We start from the raw sequence: 22,183 nt of genomic DNA, 5'->3' as shown, positions 1-22,183 counted from the left end.
TGGCTCATCCAAGCCAATTTCCCCCAGTTTATATACTGAGCATGACATTCGATGGTATGGAATATCTCTTCAGCTAGTTCGAGTCAGCTGCGGTGCCTCTGCTCCCTCCCGGCTTCTTGTGCACCTGCTCATTGGCAGAGCATGGAAAACTGAAAAGTCCTTGACTTAAGGTAAGCACTACTTAGCAACAACTAAAATATCAGTGTGTTATCAACATCATCCTCATTGAATCCAAAATATAGCACTGTACCAGCTACTAAGAAGAAAATCAACGATATCCCAGAAAAAAAAACAGAACAGGCCATAAAGGGAAAGCAACTTGCACAGCAAGGTATTTTTAAAAGAAACCATTAAGTTTTCATTCAGAAAACATTTCCATCTTATAACCAACCCAGGATTCTTTTGTGAAAAGCATTACATAACCTTAAAAAATTGACATAAATTTCTGAATTTTTGGTTGAGCTGAGCTGAATCCATTATTATTTATACCACACCATTACCCATTTCTTATGAACATTCTTCTAAAATGGAGACGGATGTCGATATCTGTAAAAGGGCAGCTGCCTTGCAGCAGTGGATGCACAATCCTGACCCAGCCTTCCTTACTCAACGTTGACTACTCTCTGCCTGAAAGCATTTAGGGACTTCAAATCAGAGTCAAAGAATAACCTAAGTTGGAAGGGACCTCTGGGGGTCATCTGGTTCAAATCCTCACCCAAAGGAGGACCAGCTTTACATCAGGCTGTACTTTTCTGGTAGCCTCCTTGGACTTACTATCCCATGTGGGTGGTGTGCAGAGAAGGTGGGCATGGGGGACCCTTTGCTGTTCCAGCCATTCTTCAGTATGTCAGGGGGAAGCTGGGCCCCTCCTGTTAATTTAAGCTTCATCTAACTTTGCTCTTTTCACTTGCTGACTCTGGACTGCAAACCTGCCAGAAAATCCAGTCCTGATAAAGGCAGCACTGAAACACCAAGCCCAGTGCATATCAGAGGCCCTTGCTTCTAGACACAATCAATAAAGCACATCATTTATAAGCCTTGTTATCAACCCCAAATGCTTCAACTGACATTAACATGGGACATAATAGTTCTCAGGCCATCTCTTAACAGACTGAGGTAATAAACAACTAGTATAGTCATAACAGGATAAAACAAGGCTCTCCAAACTTTTTCCAATTGGGAAATTTGATTACATTTTCCAGACACCATTAATTTCTGGAGTGCTGCACACTCCCTACTTTCTCCTTCACCCACATCACCAGAAGACTAAGGGAGATTTGCGGCTTTCCTGACACACACAACTGCGGCATGAACTCTAGGAATCTGGGATGCCACCTGAGAACCTCCAGACATTGGTGCCCAATCATCTTGGGAATGTCACATCAAATCCTCTCCAGACTGGTAATGAGCATGAAATTTCCCACCTGACAGCTTTGTGGTAGAGTAGTGTGGGAATACTGGCAGTCATTGCCCGGCTCCATGCAAACAGAGCAGCTGACACTAGTTATCTTAATGTATCTGTGCTGTGTCATCCCCAAGGTAGCACTGGCTAAGCCAGCCCTGGAGCCACAAGAATTAATACAGCTTCAGTACAGTGCCATGCTTGGGTTAATTAGCTCTGCTTAAAGGAGGAGTGGAGGGGGGTAATCAGCAAGAGCATGTTGCCAGGCTAATGTGATTATACTGTATCCAGGACCCCAGCTAGGAGTCTGCACTGAACTCCCTGCACACATTCAGAACACCTAACTGCATAGTAAAACAGCCTAAAAACACAGGAGTAGCCATGAAGGGTCAGGCTGAGGGCTCCTCTCACCTGGTGATGTGTCTCTGACAGTTCCAGGTGCTTTGAGGAAGAGGAGAAAGAATAAAAGAGGCACACAGCAATCCCGCTCCTGGCCACAGCCTCCTAGCTTTTCTGACAACAGCACGTTAAGGATACCCACTGCCAGGGGTTGTATCTGCATCTTAGCATTCAACAACACACAAAAGATCTTCCTTATGTGACTTTGCCTAAAAATTCTGAGGTTCATCAAACTTTGGGCCTCGACAGCACCCTTGCAGCAATGAGGTCCATAGCTCAATTACATACCATTAAAAAAAAATCACTCCCTAAACCTGTTGCTTAATAAGACTCTATACTGCTGGTCTCCAAGAAAGGGCAAGCACTGACTAAGCCCCAAAGACAGATTCTCATCCCTCATTGTAGTAGGTAGGCACAATGCAGTGTTTCACTTCCCCTCTAATAAATATTGGTCTAACATCTATTTTGTCTCCAACAGAGACTGAACTTCCCAGTTGTCATGCCTTTACAATTACTACATTTTCCCCAGTTACTCTCTGTTGAATTCAGGCTGATGACAGAAGGGCTGAAATGTTGATAGTTGGACAGTAAAGGGCTTTTTTGGCTTGGATAGCCAGACCATGGGGTAAAACTGTGGCAAGAAGGACTGTGCTCATGGTTAAGCAGGGCTGTTTCAGGAACTGAGTTGTGATATCATTAGTGCTTCTGTAGGATTTCTAAAGTGATTCTCTCTTTAATGTCACATGCTTGCCCCTTGCAACTGTGGTACAGCATGTGCTTCTTCAGAATAATGACAAGTGAATATGCAAGTATCTAAGTACCCACCCAGTTTCAATATATATTTTAAGAACAAGAGGCATTGGATAGTTCAGGGTTCACTGGATAGTTCAGACAGTGATGGTTCAGAGGGGAGGAGAAGCAGGGGATTGAACGTGGAGAGCTGGGGGAATGCCAGTGTAGCAGACAGATCTTGAGGAGATGAAGCTCTGGAAGGAGAGATTACAGTTTTGCTGGGCTCTGCAATGCTGACAGCAGCAATTCTTACCTCTCATCAGTCATTCTTCTGTATGTACCTGAGAAGATAACACAGGAGAGCCGAGCCTCTCTGCACGATGCCAATCACTGTCTGCATCCTGCTGGGATGGGAGAGCAAATCCCAGAGTCTCTCTCTCCTTTGTTCCAAGGAGTGTGGCTGCAGTAAGCAGCATAATCACTGCTCCCAAAAGCCTCAAGGTTACAGAGTCTGCTGGGGAGGATGAGAGTGTGTGTGTGTGGTGACTTGACATAAATATTAATCCAGCTGAGCTTTAGGATTAGAGAAAGAAATGAATAGGGGAACCTGCAAAAAGCATGAAAATAACTTGCGTATCGGTCTAGTTTATTCATTTCCAGGGTAAGAAACACTCTTCCTTGCTTGTGAGCCTCAGCTAGCGCAGGCTGTAGGGTAATTTCGCACTCAATGATGAACTTACATGTTAAGGCTTGATCTGATCCATGAATAGTTGAAAAGGGCCTTGCGCCTCTGCTCTTGCTTATGGACCTTCTCCATTAGTATGCTGCACCAGCTGTGGCATTCACTGGACTCTACAGTAAGCTAATTCCACCCACTAATCTGGCAGAAAACTAACCCAGAAGAAAGAAATCAGCTCAGTAAAGGCCTGAGAAGTATGAAAGTGGTGCACAAGAGTGAAACAGTGTAGTTGAGAATAGTGGCAGGGAGCACTGGGTGAGAATGTGTATGTGAGGCTTCCCCTTTTCGGTCAAAGCTGTCATCAGTTCAGTTATAATATGTAACTGTGCAACATGACTTTGGGAAATTTTTCTGTCAGAATCCTTCAGGATGGATTTGTAGTAATATTCTCTCAACATGCAGGAAATAGACACCAGTTTTGGGCGCACAGATATTTTGGAGTTAAACACCAGGTTGAGGTTAAGAGATAAGAGTCAACTCCTGATCCTGCCACTGACTCTGTGACCATGGACAAGTAATTTAGGGCACAACAGACTCTGCAATGCAAGATGGGACCGACAGGTCCCTTCTAATTTTGCCACTGGGACTGTAAATAAGACAGTCATTTCAGAGGGACTTTCTGTATCTAAAGAGTTATTCTTATTCAGAGCTTTTTAAGGAGGCACAGAGCCAGACTTACACGATGGCTGTGCCACTTCCAGTGCCTGAGCTGGTGTGAGTGCTCTGTGCCACATGGGACTCTCCACTTGTACTCAGAAACCTCACAACCACCCTGTCTTGGAGAGTGCAACTTCCCTCTCCAAATTCTCCATGCATCCCACCACCCCTTTGATCCTATACAACTTCCCTGCCTTGCAGAAACCAGCATAGCATGAAGTCAGATGATACAGGAGGAGATTTAGACAGGACAGGGATTGAATGTCCAAATGTTTAATGAATCCAACCCAGAGTGAGACAAGCCTGCTACTGAAGCCAACAGACAGCACATCTTGGCTTTTATTCCTCTTCTTAAAAGCCCTGTTTGTACAAGGGAAGAACAAGTTGGTTTGGCAGAGATCTAGAAAATCTGAAACTTCACCACAAACTCACGCCTGAACCTTGCCCTGAAGGTTACACAAGGCAACACCTGTTAGTACAGTTACTAGCTATAACCTTTGGTCCTGTTATGTTATTTCTGCCATTCCTCTTTGCCCTCACTGTTTCTTTTCTTTGGCTACTCCTAGAATGGCTGCTAAAGTCTCTGCAGCCTAAGCCTCTGCTGAGGTGAGAGGCAGAGCCCTGTTCGCAGCCCAAAGGTGTACTCAGCAGAGGTCTCTAAACTGCTGCCTGCTTCTACCAATCGACCTCCAAACTTGTTGAGATTCTTTGCTTGTAATATGCTTCAACAGACACATTGTCCCATGAGGACTGAACTAAATTGAGTTGCAGGGCTGCAAATCACGAAGCGGCCTCATTTTAATCATGGCTATTCAAGTGCTAAGGAATGCAGAAAGTAAATACATATTTGTTTTTAGGCCATCATTTGTCCCATTTGCAAAAGGAAAATGAACGTACTCAATCCCTGAGGCTTTAATCCTAGGAGAATACCTTGGGAAATGAACCTGCTATAACCACTACACATGAAATAACACCCTTTGATAAATCCTCTACTCACTGCTTTTGTCACAAAGCTTTTCTCCATGATCCATTAACCCTCTCATTCACACCTCCACCTTTAAATAAGACTTTAACCTTTCACACTTCTTCTGCCACTGGCACCGCAGTCCCTGCTGGCTTACTGGTGACTGATTTGCCTGAGCACTGACTGGAATCCAACTTCCAGGGTCAAGTTTTGCCCTTGTCTTTAGACCTGGCTTGAGAAAAAAATCATAGTGCCCAGTCCTGCAGGTGTAAACTTGACTGCGGCTAGGATGACCAGGTGGTTGGATCTGCAAATCAGTCCTTGACTATTATGCTACTTCAAACACATTTGAATAAATACTCTGCATACACAGATTTGATCAGCTTGCATTCCTAGTGCTGCAGTGTCCTTCTCTTTGGCATGCCTTACACTCAATTAGAATTAGTCCAGCCAATCTGTAAAACAGTGGTAAAACTCTATACAAAGCCCAGTGTTCTAGTTGCACCCCAGTCCTCCCCACTTCTCCTCCTGTGTTTTTTCCATCTTTTAGCTCTATCAGTAGTTTGAGATCTTCCCTATCCTCAAAGCATGATCCAGCCTCTGATCTTTATTTGTCTTCACTCTCTCGCCTACTCTCTTTCTGTGGCCCAGCCTTGTAATCCCTGTCTCTCAAACCTGTTCCTAAGCCATCTAATAAATCCTTTCTCCAATCTCCTCCCTCAACTTAAAATTCATCTAGCCTGTGTATAATTTACCCACTTGAATAACAGCAACCCTTTCACCTAATCTAACTGCAGCTGGCAGGGTCAGAATAGGGCTAGCAACTGACTCCTCCTCTTCTTAATCTTCAGAACAAACGTATCCAAAAGACCTTGACCATAACACCTCCTTGCCTATGGTATCCTCAGCCCTACTAAATAAGGGCAGTTGCTTTTGTTGATGCCTGTAAGTAACCTACTGTCTTTGTGGTGGAAGTCCCTTCCTCACCTCTGAGCCACCCAGGCCCTTGCTCTTAGTTGTACACAGTCATTATTCAATTAGCTCTCCTATTTTGTGGAGGTGCAGGCCTACTGGTTCAACCAGAACTTGAAGGCAGTAGTTTTGCCTGTCTATGTCCTAGAGGCAAAAGTCTCGTTGCACAACCAGCCCCCTTGCTTTAGGTAATAAAATGTGATTGTACAGAGGCAATATACTAAAGGCATGGAAAGAGGGATGGAAGTGATACAGTTCCATGAGTTAGCACTCATCAGCCAAATCAAGGTGACAGACCCTGTTTGCCCCTTGCCATATTACAAATTCACAGCACCACTTTAAACCCACTACTACCAGTTACTGCCACTGCAGTGGCAACCCAATCAGCTGTGACATTTCTGTCTGTGTCCTACATTACTCAATTCAACAACTGTCCAATTAATTCGATAGCTACCTGGGGAACCTGTTGGGAGCTTCTGAGCTTTGATCTGTGCTTTGGGGTTTGTTACGTAGTTTCACTCATGAGCACTGAAGTGAATAATCTGGATACTTTTAAACAAAGTACTTGCTAAACAAAAGCTGTGCATTCTGGAACATTCATCTGGGATTTGAAACAAGATCTCAGAAAGGAAAAAGTGACTTACAATTTTAGATAACGGTGACATTGATAATGCTGATCTAAAAAGACAGCCTGAGACAACAAGAATCACCGACTGCTATTATTCACCTGATCTTGCATCTCTTTCCTCATGAGGGTCTGTTTCAAGTGAGTGGTACGAATGACCAATGAACTGCCGTGGTGACAGAGGCACAGCACCTTTGGCCTCTCACATGGGTCACCGACAGCCCTGGCTGCCTCCAGACAGTGCATAAACCACCCCTGGGTCACAGAAGGATTGCAGTCCTTACCTTCTCCTGGTACTGACGCCGTGAGGAGTCCAGAGACTGGATTAGGGCTGTGGCATGGCCGATGAACATGGCATAGCAGGTGGCACCAACAATCATGCTCAGCATAGTGAGCCACACATCTGACATGCCAACAGGCGCCTGCTGCCCATACCCAATGCAGAGCATGTGACTCATTGCCTTGAATAGCGCATAGGAATACTGCTTCCCCCAGGAGTCATTCTAAAGAGACAGATAGACAGACAAAGCTTTAGCAGTGAGACAAGACATTCTCTGAGCTGAACACATTTCAGAAAAGCATACCTAATGTTAGACCCAAAAGTCCATGCTTAACTCTACATGTTAAACAAGCAATTTAATTATTTGATGGCTTGGAAGTGCTGGGCTCACTCAATTTAAAAAAATAATAAAAAGCCCCAATTTTGTCATCTGACATTAACTGACTTTGGCCAGGGTTTTTACAGATTCTATGTACTCTTCCCAGCAAAACTTTCCAGAAAGGAAGTCAGACGGTCTGACACACTGGTAACCTGGGATAAACTGAGATGATGCATTGGGATATTTTCAAAATTACCCACGTGTGGGAGAAGAAACTGAAGCAAATTATTTCTCCACTGGGAAATATGAGTAAAAGAGAACCTGAGCAAGGTTGCCAGCAGCAAAATCTTAAGAGTGGGGAAAATCACTCCCCAGAAATTTATGAAATGGTCAGGATCTCTGGTCATTACCTGAAGAGATGGGAAGGGCAGAAAATTCAGATTATAAGGTCCGGACAGCAAGTTCTTCACAGGGCTTTTTTCAGGGAGCTGAGAAATCTACAAATGGGCTCATCTGAGAGATGCAATAAACCACCTTGAGAAGCCAGCTAAAGTCAATGGCTTCTTTCAGACACCCTCTGCTCTCCACTCCAACTAACACAAGAAGCACCTCAGCAATCACATCATGGGATAAGGAGAAAAAACAGCATAAATTTCATGATTATGCTGATTAGCTTGAGTTCATGGAACAGCTCAAGGTACATTTACTATCCTGTGGGTATTACATGCTAGCAAGTCCTTGCTACAAAACCTTGTAAAGTAAATGCACTGTCATCACACATTGCTATTACAAGGTATGTGAAAAAATACCTCTGCTACAGTGACATTCATTGCAGCACATAGTCTATACATTCATCAGTCTTCTTTCTGTTCCTAGGAAGGTGTTAACATTATAGATGTAGCTATGCAGACACATATGCCATGGTAACTTAGAAGGTCATTGTATAAAAGGCCTCATTTATGGCTTGCCAAATAGACAAGCAATACTTTTGTGAAATTCACTCAGAGAGATGCAGCAGCCTCAGCACCAGTCGCCAGTAATGCTGGGAGCCCTGGAATTTACTGGACACCTCCTCGGAGGTATCTAATCACAATCTAATCAGGTGGGCAGCTGATGACCTTTCTGTAAACAGCTCTTTGAGTGTCAGTAATGTTGATGGAAATTTTTCAGTAAGCTTGCAAGTAGTAAACAGAAGCAAAGCGTACTGCTGCTGTTTGTGAGCTGTGGCAAAGAGCTGGAACCTCTGGAGAGTGTTAATGCTTGGTTAGGAGATAAGCACATGGACAAAGACAGGCGATAGCATTACCCTGGCCATATTCAGTTACATTATGCAAGACAGGCCTGATTCACACTGCAACAAGAAGGGCAAAGCAACAGAAGTGACAGCGAAGCAGACACAGAAGAAATAGCACATTCACAGCCCTAGAAGACGCTGGTCCTGGCTGGCGCCAGCCTGTCTGGGCTCACCTCCCCAACAAAGCAGGAACCTATTCACCTCCTGCACTGGAAAAAAACTACCCTTGAGTCAACAGAGAGAGACAAGAGACAATATGACCATTGGTGTCTCTATTCCTGGTGATGCAGTTGGCTTGCCAGTGTGTAAGGAGCCACAGCCCAAAGGGAAGCCAGCTACAGATGAAGGCAAAGAGCATTTGCAAGGATCCAACCACAGGGGCTGCCTGAGGTATAAGCACCAAAGGAGTGAGTCTGCTTGCTCATTTGCCTCACCCATGTCTATGCTGTGGCTCCTAGAGTCCTGCCCCCCCCCCAAAAAAAAAAAAAAAAAGGGGGGGGGGGGGGGGCATTTTTCCACCACCCTGGTTTTGTGTCATTGTGCAGACCCACTTCTGATTTGTGAAGTCATCAAGCATCTCACACACCTTACACAGGCTTCCCTGCATCTTCAATGTTAACATTTCCAGGAGCCACAGTCCCTTTCCCTCAGCCCTGTAGTACTAGCAGTCATAAAGCTGTGGCCCCTGCACTTATAGAATGGTAAACGCTGTAAACTCTATGGCTTTAGTCCATCTATTGCCCATGCCTCAGCAGGGAAATGCTCATCCTGAGACAACAGGAAGGAGCAGTCACATTTGACCAACCTTTGCTTAAAACGGTGCATCACCTGTAAAGGTGGGCAGCACATTCACAGCTTTACTGTGGTAGAGGCAGTAGTGCAGGTGTTCTGTCCCATCCCTTCCTTGTTAAATGAATTCCTTTCCCATGCAGGCATTTCTCACTGGACACTGCAGAAATGCTGCTGCCTTCTGAGTTCAGTGTGGCTTAACAAGGCAGCACATCTCCACAACAGAATTGATAGCAGGGAAAAAAGAAATGCTGAGGGATTCCAAAGGGAATCTGTGGAGACAGATTAATAATAGCTGAGCTGGATTTTGATATATCAGGAAACTGGTTGCCATGGTCTTTAATGGCCACGAATGATCAGATCCTAAGAGGAATATCTGGGTATTAGGCAAGTTGAAGTTTTAGAAGCCATTCCTCCAGCAACTTGCTGCTCAGGAATGCTGTTCACAAGGAAGCCTGGGTGTGTTTTGTAGGAATTAGTCACCCAAAACTACAACATCCAACATCAAGGAGCCCCCATAGCCTGCGGACACTTCTGGCTCCCTGGGAACTCTAAACTTACAAAATCCCAATTCCAATCAGCAACAGGCCTCCTTGTGAGGGCTGCCTCCTTCATGCCAGACTGAGGAGATCACTGAATAATGACAGACTGAGGGGTGAGAGCTGGAGGAAAACAGGAGTGTTTAAAAAAAGTCCTGAGCGATGTGGTCTGCTGGGAGAAGAGATAAAGGACTGCTGAAAGACAGGCACTTCCATGAAGGGGAAACCTTTCAGAGCAATTCACTGTCTTTAGGACATGACCTCTGAGTGGTTTGAGCATCTGTAAAGAGCACTGGATCCTCATGGTACAGTTTATGTAATGACTCTTTGTTTACAGGCCTCAGTATGTCTTTAATTTTTAGGCCTGCTCTACACTCTTTTGTTTTCCACAGAATAAGCAGGCAGGTCAAGAATGCAGTACTTTAAGCCAGACTAGCAGTAGTGGTTCCAAATGTAGGGTGGACACAAGTTTACTAGCATCATGGTGCCTTATACTGATACAGCTTGTTTCCATAAGCTCCATCCCCCTATACTCAATACTCACTATGCCAGTCCCCATGGTGGGACAGTTGTACTACTTCAAAAACAGAGTAGCTGAAATGGCCCATTAGGGTAGGTAAATGAGGCCTTAAACTGCAGAAAGAAAATGACTCCTCGTTAACCAAATCTCAAAGCAAGCTAAAATGGAGCTCCAGATCTGTGCCTGAACATAGTCAAGAAGGATGTTATCTCAGATACATGCCAGGCACCAAAAGCATTTGCAAAAGGGAGTTAAAATTACTTTGAAGCAGTTTCTCAGACTAGCTTGTTTTTAACATCCACACTGGCAGTACTATAAAGGTTTCACTGGGATTAGTGTCTGGACTGCAATGCCTCTGCTCAGATCCACCCATGAATACTTGGAGACACGTTCCTGGAACTCTTCAAAGGCAGTGCTGGGTTCTGTAGTACCTCACAGAAGTACGTAAAGAAACAGTATGGTGTCTTACAGGATGTTCTGGGTCTGATGTACATGTGATTGTACCTGGCTGAACCCTCACTGGAGAAGACCAGAGAGGAGCAGACAGAGAAGTACTGGCAGATCCTGGGCATAGGGGTGTAGTCCACAGACACAATGTTATGCCTGACTTACACCACTAACATTTCACAGTATTAAGGAGCTGTCTGTAGTGAACAGGCATATTTCAATCTTGTGATCTCCCACATTTGTCTCAGCAGTGATCTTATCTGGCCATGGAGTTGTTACTCGGGGTTTGCTGCTGCACACCACTTGTGTCAAGCTCCGAAATAAGGCCTCTGAGCATCACTGCCCTCCCCTGGACTGCGCTGTAACTGCTGGGCCGCGCAAACAAACCTTTAGATCCAGTTTAAAGGAAGGGAAATAGTGGGATGAGAAATAGACATGACAGGTCAAACTTCACATCGGACTGGGCTTATTTCCAAGGAGAGTTTTGCATGGCCTTCACCTAACAGAAGAGATTTTCTCGGGGCTCTGAGTGCACCAGTCTCAATTGTTCCAATCAGCCTTGCCTGGGACTGCCACCCATGCACGCACAGTTCCTGGAGCTCCATTTCAGCGCAGGCCTGGGCACCCAGACTTTGCCTGAGCTAGCTGTACCTGCACCCAGCCCTGGGCCCTGAACGTACACTACAGCCTTGTTTCCAGCCTTGCCTCTGACCCTGTCTCTTGCTGCTCCTGATTAGACTCACTTGGGTAGACCCTGGACACGACTGTCACCCTGCCTTCACTGGAATGGTCAATGGACTGTGTTATCACCACTTCTGCTCTGCCCCCTTGGCTCGGGTGACCACATCCTGGCTCATGTCCCATCATGAAGCAGCCCTATTCTTGCTGCCCCCTGACAGATTTTTTAAAATGTGATAATCTACTACATGGCTTCATATGCCTACTGAGCAAGGGCAGGAGGGATCTGCTGGACCAGAGGCTTGGAGTGAGTTAGGAATCACGCAGGAGATCTATGCAGGATTGCCCTGTCTTCCACAACACATGCTGCACCCGTTTCTCTTCCTCCTTTCTATCAGCAATGCCGCAAGACTGTGTTGGGGGGCGGGGATGGGAGTTTAAGCTCAAAAAGAAAGCTACTCTCCTTCTTTTGTAGAAAGGAAGATGATTAGTATTTCCTATGCAAGGTTGCTGCATTTGACATGGGGATATTTGCCTTCCCTGCAGGGTTTATCAGTTCAGCACAATACCCAAGGGAGTGAGCCACATGTTTCCAGCAGCTTTCAGGTGTCAGCAGAGCTCAGATTTCTCTGATCAGGAGCTGCCAGGCAAGGGTCTTGGGGAGATGCTGCTGCCCACACACATGCTGCTCTGCAGCTGACTCAGTAGCGCTTCTCTTTTAATAATGTGCCCTGTAGGGAAGCTAACGCTGAAGCCCCTGAGTTAGGGCTGAGCAATTAATACTGAAAACATCCTTCCCTGCCCTTCCAGAGCCAGTTCAGAAAGAAGTACAGAAACTCACTCCTCCTGCAATTGCTGAAGGTGAAACATGGTACATGTAGAAAACACCAAGATGAACTGGACCCAGGGATTTATCAAGCCTTTGATATGATTTTGGCAACACCAGACCCTTCACAGATCCCCTGGAAGAGGATCAAACCTTTAGGAAGCAGATGGGAGGTGATGAATCTTCTTTCCCTGCTGCATTTGAATCAGAACTCAGACTGCCAAGTGATAGGTGGGAAACACTGGAGGGGCAGAAGAGCAGCACCAGCATACTAGAGGAGAAAGCCTTCAAAACATTTGGCACCTCACTTTCAGCTCCCCTTGGCTGTAGCAGCTTCAGAAGATTCCTTTTTTTCCTACAGTGGTTCCATCCCAGGTTTTTGCCTTCTGTGTGTGATCAGGGCAGTCATGCACCAAGTATATTTATCTCCTCAAAGGTATGCCCAGGTCAGTACAGAATGTCCCAAAATCCAAACTAGCAACTCCCTCACAAATGCCATCCTAGCCTCCCATCTCCCAACCCTGTCCATTACAGCTCTCAAACAGAGCCATTTCTGGAAACTACCATCAAGCTCTTGGCACCAAAGTCTGAGAATAGCCCAGACCACCAGTTTCTTGTTGTGTCCTGACTCAGTGGAAGCAATTTCCTATTTCTTCACAATAGACTAACAAAAATGGTGGCACTAATTATGCCATCCACATCCATCACTGGTCCCAAAGACCATCTGGAAATCTTCTCAGGAGATTAGAAGAAAGAACCTTATTGTGAGAAGAAACTATCTGATTCCAGAAGAACTAAATATTCTCTTTGTTAAATGTTCTAAACCCAAGCTATTTTGGGGCTGGCATATTCCTGTACAGCTTCTGGAATGGAAGCCACCTGAACTACAGGTGGCGCATATAACCATCTCTCTGGTTCTTGAGTTTCCTGAGGCTGCGTTTCTGAGACAGTCACTGAGACAATAAGGGTTTTTCACTTTTATTAAGTGGAAAAGGTGAAAGTGATTTAGCTGCAAAGAAGCAGTGGAAAAAAATCATACAAGGCAAGTTTAATTCCCAGCTTCACAGGCTCTCAAGGCTGGGAAGACAAACACTGTAGTGTAAGTCTTTGCCTGGTAAAACTCTGCTCTGGATAGATGCTTTCTACCCTGCCCCTCCTGGAGACTGCTGAGCCCTCCTGCCTATGGGATGCATCCCTCACCCCTCTCAGTGTCACTGCTATGAAAGGTGCCTAGGCTAAACCTTTTTTTCCTCTGTCCTGTCTCCTGACACCCTTCAAGACTCTATCCCTTCACTACACAGTTACCCTGATGGTCATTTACAGGTTCTGATCAGTCTGGCCACAAAATTCTTTTCACAGATCATAACAATTTAGCTTTGTTTCCCCCCTCATCAGGCTCTGACCCCAATATGTTTGCAGCTCTTCATTCCACTGGGTTACACAAGTGGTTTTCTGGCTTTACTGCCTCTGAGTGAAAAGTGTCCCAGAGCACATTTGGTTAGCTTGCGCCATGCATTTGTGCCTACTCAGTGCAACCCCAGGTTCCTCAGACTGTTTTAGATACCCACCATCACAGTATTTACTTATCATCAGAAGCATCTGGGGAGGGAGAACTCTCTGAGCCTCCCATCTTAACTTGCCTGGGAGCAACACAGCACAGTGTTGGGAACTGAACTCAGGTGTCCCACGTTCAGTCACTGCTCCAGCCGCTGGATTATTCTTCCTCTCACCGTGTGTCTGCTGTTGCTAGTTACTGCCTTCTGTGAAGGTTTTCCATGTACCAATTAGCAGTAGACCTGGTTGTTTTGATTCTTCAGGTGATTTTGCAGCTTATGCTGCAGCTCTCATCCACTGGCTTTTGAGCCAAGTGTGCTACTCACACTTGTAACTCTGCAACCCTAGCTTTTACTTCTTCCCTCAGGGTTGGATGGGAAAAGCAAAAAGAAGTTGTTGCCATTAGACAGCAGCCTCCACCCACATATTAAGATAAAGGAAACATGATTCAAATCTGCTGCTCTGAAGCTGTCCTGCAAGGGCACCATGGCCAAGACACTTCATCAGATGGGGAGGATTCTCTCTGCACCTCAGAGCTTTCCAGGATGACGAGCTGTATGTCCTTTTGAACCTGAATAGCACAAGCACAATGGGGCCCTGATCTTGTGTTGTTCCTTCCATATAAATAAGAAAAAGGCAACGTGGGGGAAGACAAGGCAGCTGCTGCATGGGTTGTTCTTGTGCTGTAGATAAATAAAGGGTTCTAGTCTCCAGAACTGTCAGTCTGGCACCTTTCAACAGCAGGAAATGAATGATGATTGCAGAGGGAAGAAAAGAATAAATAAACACCAAACAGACGACTTTTTCAAGGATGCTCAGTCTTCTCAGGCATGGGCAACATGTGCCCACAGCTCCATATGTGGGAGGCATGGGAAGTTGGCAGTTCTTTTATACATTTTATATTTGTTCTGCTCTGCCCAAGTGCCTGATTATTTTCTTTTTCTTTAAGAAGAAATCAGCTGGGGGAATCTGGAGGTTAAGAGCTGCAGTAAGAGGCAATTTTTTAAGCTTTGTCAGGTTTTGCTGCTTAATCAACTGGACATTGTCCCTTTCAATAAAAGATCCTGAATTCTCAGCGAGATGGTTGACAGGTACTATGAACTCCCCATGCATTTACCATATGGTATAAATCTCTCTCACAGCAAACAGCAGAGTGAGCAGCACAGCTTGGGATGTTATTGGGAAGTCTGGCTACTGATCCTGTGATGAGGGGCTGAACTGTGGCTTGGCAGAGTCTGTTTCAGCCCATTCTAATGGGATATTGTGTAGCTCCCCAGGGAGAAAGGTGGGTGATCACACTGACCCTTCAAAAGGATATGGAGCAGAAGGCTTAACAATTTCCTTGGGACCAGAAATGGGAATTATGGATCAGACCCAGCTACGGCTCTAGGACCTCCTCTGCGCCTCTTGCCTTTGGTTCAATATGCCCAGATCCCAGCAGAAAACTCTTTCTGTTCTTGCTCTCTGCTGTTTCCTGCCAGGAGGGGAAGCCTGGCTCCTGCCTTCTGCTGCAGGCAGCCCGCAGCAGGCTCTGCTGGGGCTGGTTCCTGCTCTACAGCCCTGAGGCTGTCTAGTTGCAGAGACTGCCTCCAAAGCACCTCCATGCCCACAGTGCTGTGGCTTTACAAGGGTCTGCTCTATAGCAGAGGCAGGCCCTAAAAGGAGGTGAAAGAAAATGAGAAGCGTGGTGATGCCATGTTAGTGCTGGGAGGTTGATGCTGAAATGGTGATGCTGTGACTGAGGGCCTGAGTTTAGGGCCATAAGGGAGCAAACAGGACGGGCACTTACCACCATGCGGTTGAGGGACACCCAACAATCGTCAGGGAAGTCCTGCAGCATAGGCACAAGGAACTGGAGGCAGCCATCCCAGTGACACAGCAGCAGCATCATCCCAATCAGGTTCACAATCCTCACCACCGCACTGGCCAGATCATAGGTCATGTGGAAGATCTGCAGGGGCCAACAGGGAGCAGATTAGATGGCAGCTCCCCAAACAACCAACCCAACATAATTAAATGCAGTATCAGGGTTAACAACCTTCTAAAGTAATAGAAAAGGCTGCATCAGCTCAGCTCAGGTCAGACACAGTATGCAAGCAGAACCAGCTGAAAAACATTAAAAACCAAAATATCCAATCAGAATCATTCACCCCTCTTGCCCTTTGATTTTGCCTTCTAATTTACATTAAAAGCTCCAAAACTCATTTTATAAAATAAGTTGGTTGCAAATATTTCTGGAACATTAGCCACTACTCAGAAATAAACTCTTATCATTATATCTTTTTAACTGCAATGCCCTTCTTTGATTTCTGCTCTTGCTGCATATAAGCTACACACTGACCCAATGTGGAAGCTGTCTTTGTACTGGATGTGAGATGCAGTCTTCACAAGTATCAAATGCAAGAAAGAATGGCTTCAGACGCAGCAGAGACTTCTAGAACAGGATCTGATTTAACTATTTTCTTGTATTTCTTGTATTCTGCTGCTCTATCACTTCCAGTCTTACATGAAGGTGGGCAAGGAAAAGAGAAACGTGTCAGAGCTGTATAGCAGTTCTCAGCAAGGAAGCTGAGAAACTGGTAAACAGGCAACAGAAACCACACCTCTGCAGTCAGTTCTCTAATTCCAAGGGAGTCTGTGGCCATGTTGTCCATAGTACTGTCACAAGCAGGACACACTGAGAAATCCAGGTGCCCTCTTATGAAATCTGCATATGCAGTCAAGAATTGCTTTATGGACAGATGCAGGTTTTTCCCTATGGGTGGTGTGTTGTGGAGACACTGGAGGTGCTTGGCTCTTTTATGTCCAGCTTCATGATGACAGTTACGACACACAGGGCATGCCAGTGACTGCTATCCTGAGCTATCCACACAGGTTTGGTTTTTCCAACATTACAACGCACCACAGTGAGAAGAGTTTTGGAGAGTGTGAATGACCCTTGGTGGCTCAGCACAGAGCCCACCTTCTGGCCTCTTTTGCCATTAACACAAAGAGAGGAGACCTCCAAACTGTCACTAGGCAATGGTTTGGGTCCAGTAAGGACCATACACTTAGTCCTCACACTGTGCTGGCTTCCAGCTGAAGAAGCCTATTGCATCACCCTGAAAACAGAGACCCTGAATACATCTGGCATCCTCTCCCACATGCTGCTGTGTCACCACTGCAATGTGGGACGGAGCTGGGATGGACGGAGGCCTGACAGCCATGCCCCAGCCCTGCCAACGTGTCCTGCCCTAGAGCTTCATCTGGAGAAATGTTAATCACTGCTCCCCACACACAGTCTTGCTGTTTCTGGCAGAGGCGGAGTGAAGTATTTAGACAGGTCTGTGTGAATGAAGTGGAAAGACTGCTGTCAACTGCCACAGCTGGGCCTTCTCAGGAGGCCTCCCCATGGTTTGAAGGCACATACAGCTTGACTAGTTTGCAGTCCAGCCCGCAATCTGGTGACACAAAGTTCTAGTCCGATTTAGCGGAAGGGAACAGAAAGCAGAAAAATATGAGGAGCAAAGAAGACTACTGTGAATCAGATGAGGCTGTACATCCCAACTCTATTCCTGCGTTTCCATCCTGACCTGTAGGATGGTATTCCCTTCCAGGGTATATTTCAATCAGCTCTGTCCCAGTCCAGCTACATCAGCTTGAAGCTTCCCACAGAGGTTGTTTACCCCACCCACAGCCCCTCCTGCTCTCTCAGTCCTGGACTCCCCAACAGCCCTGACAAAGCCACTCCACTCAGCCCACAGCCTCTCTGCTATGTCACCTGCAGAGTCCCCCTCCACAGCTGTGCTCTTGTACCTTGGCCATGCCCTGCTGCTCCAGCCCTGCGCGGTCACACTTTCTGTTTCCTGACCTGCCACCATAATTCTCGTTACAGCGTGACTCCCAGTGCTGTTGTAAAACTGACCTCCAAGTAAGCCGTGCAGAGCACACAGTGACACCTATCCAAGCTCACCATTTCCTCAGGGACGTAGCAGGATTAACTGTCAGTTTGTCAGATGTAAAATAAACCTGTAAATGCAACTTTCTTATGTGGCACCAGGCAGTGGGCCAAAAAGCACAGAAACCCTGATACAGGCTTATATAAGATAGGAAAGCAATTTTCAGTTTACCATGTTATTAATAAAAATGATAGTGCAGTGACTGAAACTGCAGGGAGCAGCACACCCAATGCTTCCTGCCTGCTGAACACCCCCAGAGCACTGCCCAGGCTCCACTGAGCCTCAGTGTAGGAAGACAGGCATGCAGCGGGTGACTCGCCCTCCTGGGAATCATCTCTAGAGGGGTAGGTAATTACTAAGGGAGATGACTGTCAGGGAAGTACGTGAAGTGGGGGGCAGGCCATAGGCATGCTATGTGACTGTACAGCTACATCCATGTAACTCCTTGCTGCTGTGACAGAGACAGTCCTGCTCCTCCCCAACCACCCATGGCAGTATGTACTTGCCATCTTTGCCTATACCAGGGATTGGCCTCCTCTGATCCCATAGTGAGTCAGTTAAAGCAGCTATAAAGGCAGAAAATTTTTGTTATAAAAGAAAGGAATCATGGTTTGTCAGTTTAGCTGCCTAAATTGGCTCCTCACTCTGACGTCAGAGCTAGTTGTTCAATTTGCCTGTTTCCACACCAGATATTAACATTTCCCCACCTAATCGGGATGCCACAAGGTCATACTCACTGAGAGATGCCGACATGCTCAATCCAAGCTGCGAGGGAGCCACAGAAGAATGCTGGAAATTAGGATGAATGATTTGGATAACAGCTTCTAAACTCCATTATTCCTACTGCACCCAAGATGGAGCTGAAGCCATGTCACTTAGTGTGAGAAAGGCCATTCTAGCAATATTTCTGGGCTAAAGAAAATACCCAAAATCCAGTATGAAAGGCTGTTCTAGGAAATCCAGCTCTCAGTGCTGACTAGGTCAGTATGAAAGCTGAACACATAATTCATAAAGAATAATTCCTACTGGTTTCATCTTTTTTTTTTCCATTGCAGAAATGATCATTCTCATTTAGATAACTCAAAGTGAATCCAGCCTATCTGAGTGACAGCCACGAGCTATGCTTTTAATGAAGCCAGAGCAGCAGTCTGCAGAAGGATCTCTGAATGGATCTTTTGTGTCACCAGGGTTTTACTGTGTTAATGACTTTTCCTCTCCCACCTATGAGTGTTTTTCGAAGAGCTCCAGCCCTCCTGTAACTCAGGGAACTCCAGCCAGGGACAGGGAGAAAGCCTGTCAGAAAGTGGCCTTCTTACTTCTTTAACATATTAAAAGCAGAGAGTTATCAGCTAGAGGGAAAGAATGGTTTAGGGGAAAAGTGAATGGATATGGAGCTGCTTATATGATAACTGGGATCTATTCTAGTTAGGCTAGGGCAGAAAGCCTTTGTTCTTTGGTGGACCTCCGAAAAACAGGAATAAATGAGTGTGTTTGCTTCTGCTGTTAGGCCCTGCTGTCTCCTCTCACGCACTAACAACTCACATATTCAGTGGCAACTAAGAAATGGCAGCTCTGTGCAGAGTGTATGTCTTGGCTCACAGGTCTTCCTTCACTGCTAGGTCATCACCCATCATGTAAGTCACCCATAAGCACAGGACCCAGTGTTGAAGCACAAAGGTAAGGGAAGTCCCGCCTCTGTATTAACACCAGGGTGCATCTGCCTTTGTAGTGCACAGAGCTCAGAGAGGCCAGGAGCTCAGTGGCCATTTGGGATTGCCCTCTAATGCCCAGCACTGACTACTAGAGGGAAGGGTCACAACTGAGCTGACACAACCTCCCACACAGGTAGAGACAGGATCTGCTTTACGCAAGGGTAGATTTAGCTCACCTACTTTGGACCAAGAGATCTAGACAGCATCATTAGGCATGTCTGGTTTGTGGCACGTGTTTACCTGAGAAGGAGGTGCACTGCATCTGCATCTCAGGAATTTCTGTTCCTCTCTGCTGCCCATAAAGTAAGCCTAGATAATGAACTCCAACTGTAAATGCCTGAACTGCAGGTGAGACAAATCCAATTTCAGTCTCAGGAGTTACCAGCTCATGCCCACTCCTTGGAATACATTTGCATTCACATGCAAGAGAAAATAAGAAACACTCACTACGTGGCACACAGGCATAACTGTGAAGGGGTATGAATAAACACCTTTCACTGAAAAGAAGCTCCTACTGTAAATAGCTGCTTGTGTTGCAGGGAATACTAACTCCTGTAGTGTGCTGGAGAGTGTCTAAGCCAGTGCTGCAGTGCTCTAAAGCAGTCTATAGCTCGCCAGGGAGAGATGGGGAAGAAACATTCTAAAATAGCTGGTCCATGAGCAGAGGAACATTGAGTGGTAATTGGAACTCCTCTGGTTTTCATCCTGAACACTCAGGGCTTTCTTGTCCTGTTGTAACACAACCCAGGCTAGGTCCCAGAGCATCACACTTCCTTCTGCTGCCCCTTAAACTGCTTATGCTTTCCATCTTTCTGCTGCCTGTGATTGGAAAAAAGGAGTGGGGAGGACAAGAAGGACAAAGCATGGATTCACACTTAAAAGCACCTCTTTCCGAGGGTATTGTCTGATAGAGCTAATATCCTTGTTTCTTGATCGTCCAAAACAAGCTGTGGCTTCAGAATCCCTGTTACAAAGTCAGGCCTGTCTTTCTAGCCAACAGACAGATACCTTGCAATGCCTTCTGGAAGGACAGCTTGGGAAAGTGGGAGGGCCAAAACTTTCCTCAACAAAGTCATCTCTAGTTATATGAGTTCCATCTCAGAAATCCTGCTTATACAGAACAAGCTATCAGGATCCTACCAGTATGAATCTAAAATCTCGTCAGCCCCAAATTACTCTGTACAGTACTCCTCAATTGGCCTTCTATTGCAGCAGGACTCCTCTAACCTGATCACTTGAGCTGGAAGAAATCTAGGACACCCCAGAGAAGTGGGAGTCTGGTTCTAGCAGTGAAATAAGGGCTCTGACTGAAATCAGTTGTATGTTTAATTAGGTGTGTTGGTTTATGTTGGCATACAGCTTGGTGTGGCTATCCAAGCCAATAGGTCACCAGAATTTCTCAGATCCTTGAGAGCGATGTTGCATTAGTGCATCTGTCTGTCTAGGCCCACGGAGGCCAGACTGCTCCAAGAGACTGAGAGCCCACCCAGGGGACACTGTGGGCAGTGCTGTGCAGGGGGGCAGCGTGGTCCTGCTGCATGCTGCACCACTCTGCCGGGCCCAGGCCAGCTCCAACAAAGCCTTTGTCTGCGCTCAGCTCCCCAGCACGTCAAGCTGTGCAGGCTGGGATGAGAATGCACATCCCTGCTGGCTCTGCATGTACCAGAGGCACTATGCTTAGAACAAATGGGTTTTCCTGCGGGTCTGGGGACCGCAATTCAGAGGCATACTAATGATTTTGTCTGGAGCCAGCACAACTGAGCCAGAGCTAAACACCCCAACAGAGAGAGCTAACAGCATCCACGCTCGCTCAGCTGAACGCTGGCTCTACATAGAACTGACTTCCATCCATAGGGTTTATGAACAGATTCTGCACCACAGGAAAGCAGTGAAACTGCTTGTTGCCCTTCACTACCACTCCTAGCAACATAGCAGTATATCTGTAGCCTGCATCCAAACTAAGAAAGCCTGCTGGTCCTGAGCCAGTGCTGGTATCTGTATCCACACTATGGTTAATATAAAACTGTGATAAATCCCCTGTGGACAATCAAGTAGCTGTGACACTGCTCCAGCTTAATAGAAAGAGAAGAATTTACTCTTAATTTATGACTTTAAAAACCCAAAGTCCTTAAAAGGAAATACAAATCTCAAAAGAGAATCAAAACAGTATCATATGTCATTCTGAGTGCTCTAAGGTCAGAGTTAAGGTTGTTTTGCTATGAGGAAATACATGTTTCTTTACATTTATGAAGAGTATTTGTGGACTATGCGGAAGAAAGTTGACATGTCTTTCACTCTTCCTTTCTTTACTTGGCGCTTGTAGATAACAGAGGCAAAGATGCATTTTCCTCACAGAGGCATTAGCTGCCTTTTCAAACCTCAGTGTTAATCTCTCGATATATGGGGGATAGGTGGTTGCTGTGAAGAGCTTTTCTGAGCCTACAATACTGTTAGAAAGATTACTATAGAGTGGTTGTACTAAGTCCCCGCATCCTCAGCTATGGTGTCTCTGCATAACACCCATCTACTCACTGACTGGGCCTCATCCTGTTTGGTTACGAAAACAGACTGGTCAATAGTTTAAGCTCTTACCCATTCTGACCAGCATGCAAATTAAAGGCAGCTCATTGAAAAAACAGTCCTTTTGCTCAGGGATCACTAGCACAAATCAGTGCCAAACCTAGTGGCAAGGGGCAAAATGTCACCTTCTCCACACTCAGCAAGTCTTGACGGACACAATCCATGTAAGAGGGGAAGGGCTCAGGAGCCTGTATGTGCAAGATCCATCCTGGGAGGC

General features: G+C 45.9%; 1 protein-coding gene across 1 annotated transcript in view; it reads right to left on the bottom strand.

The window, feature by feature from the left end:
- Nucleotides 1-5,922: 5,922 nt before the first annotated feature.
- The window catches only part of LOC101921103 (potassium/sodium hyperpolarization-activated cyclic nucleotide-gated channel 4), a 72,175-nt gene continuing 55,914 nt past the window's right edge, over nt 5,923-22,183 (bottom strand). The window contains exons 3-5 of the mRNA XM_055796406.1: nt 15,526-15,687; nt 6,775-6,993; nt 5,923-6,009 (exon numbers count right to left, since the gene is read on the bottom strand). Coding sequence (XP_055652381.1) covers nt 5,923-6,009; nt 6,775-6,993; nt 15,526-15,687 — 468 coding nt within the window. The remainder of the gene's footprint in view (nt 6,010-6,774; nt 6,994-15,525; nt 15,688-22,183) is intronic.

Source organism: Falco peregrinus, chromosome 1 (assembly GCF_023634155.1).
Source record: "Falco peregrinus isolate bFalPer1 chromosome 1, bFalPer1.pri, whole genome shotgun sequence".
NCBI classification, from domain to species: domain Eukaryota; kingdom Metazoa; phylum Chordata; class Aves; order Falconiformes; family Falconidae; genus Falco; species Falco peregrinus.
This window is presented reverse-complemented; position numbering and strand designations above follow the sequence as displayed.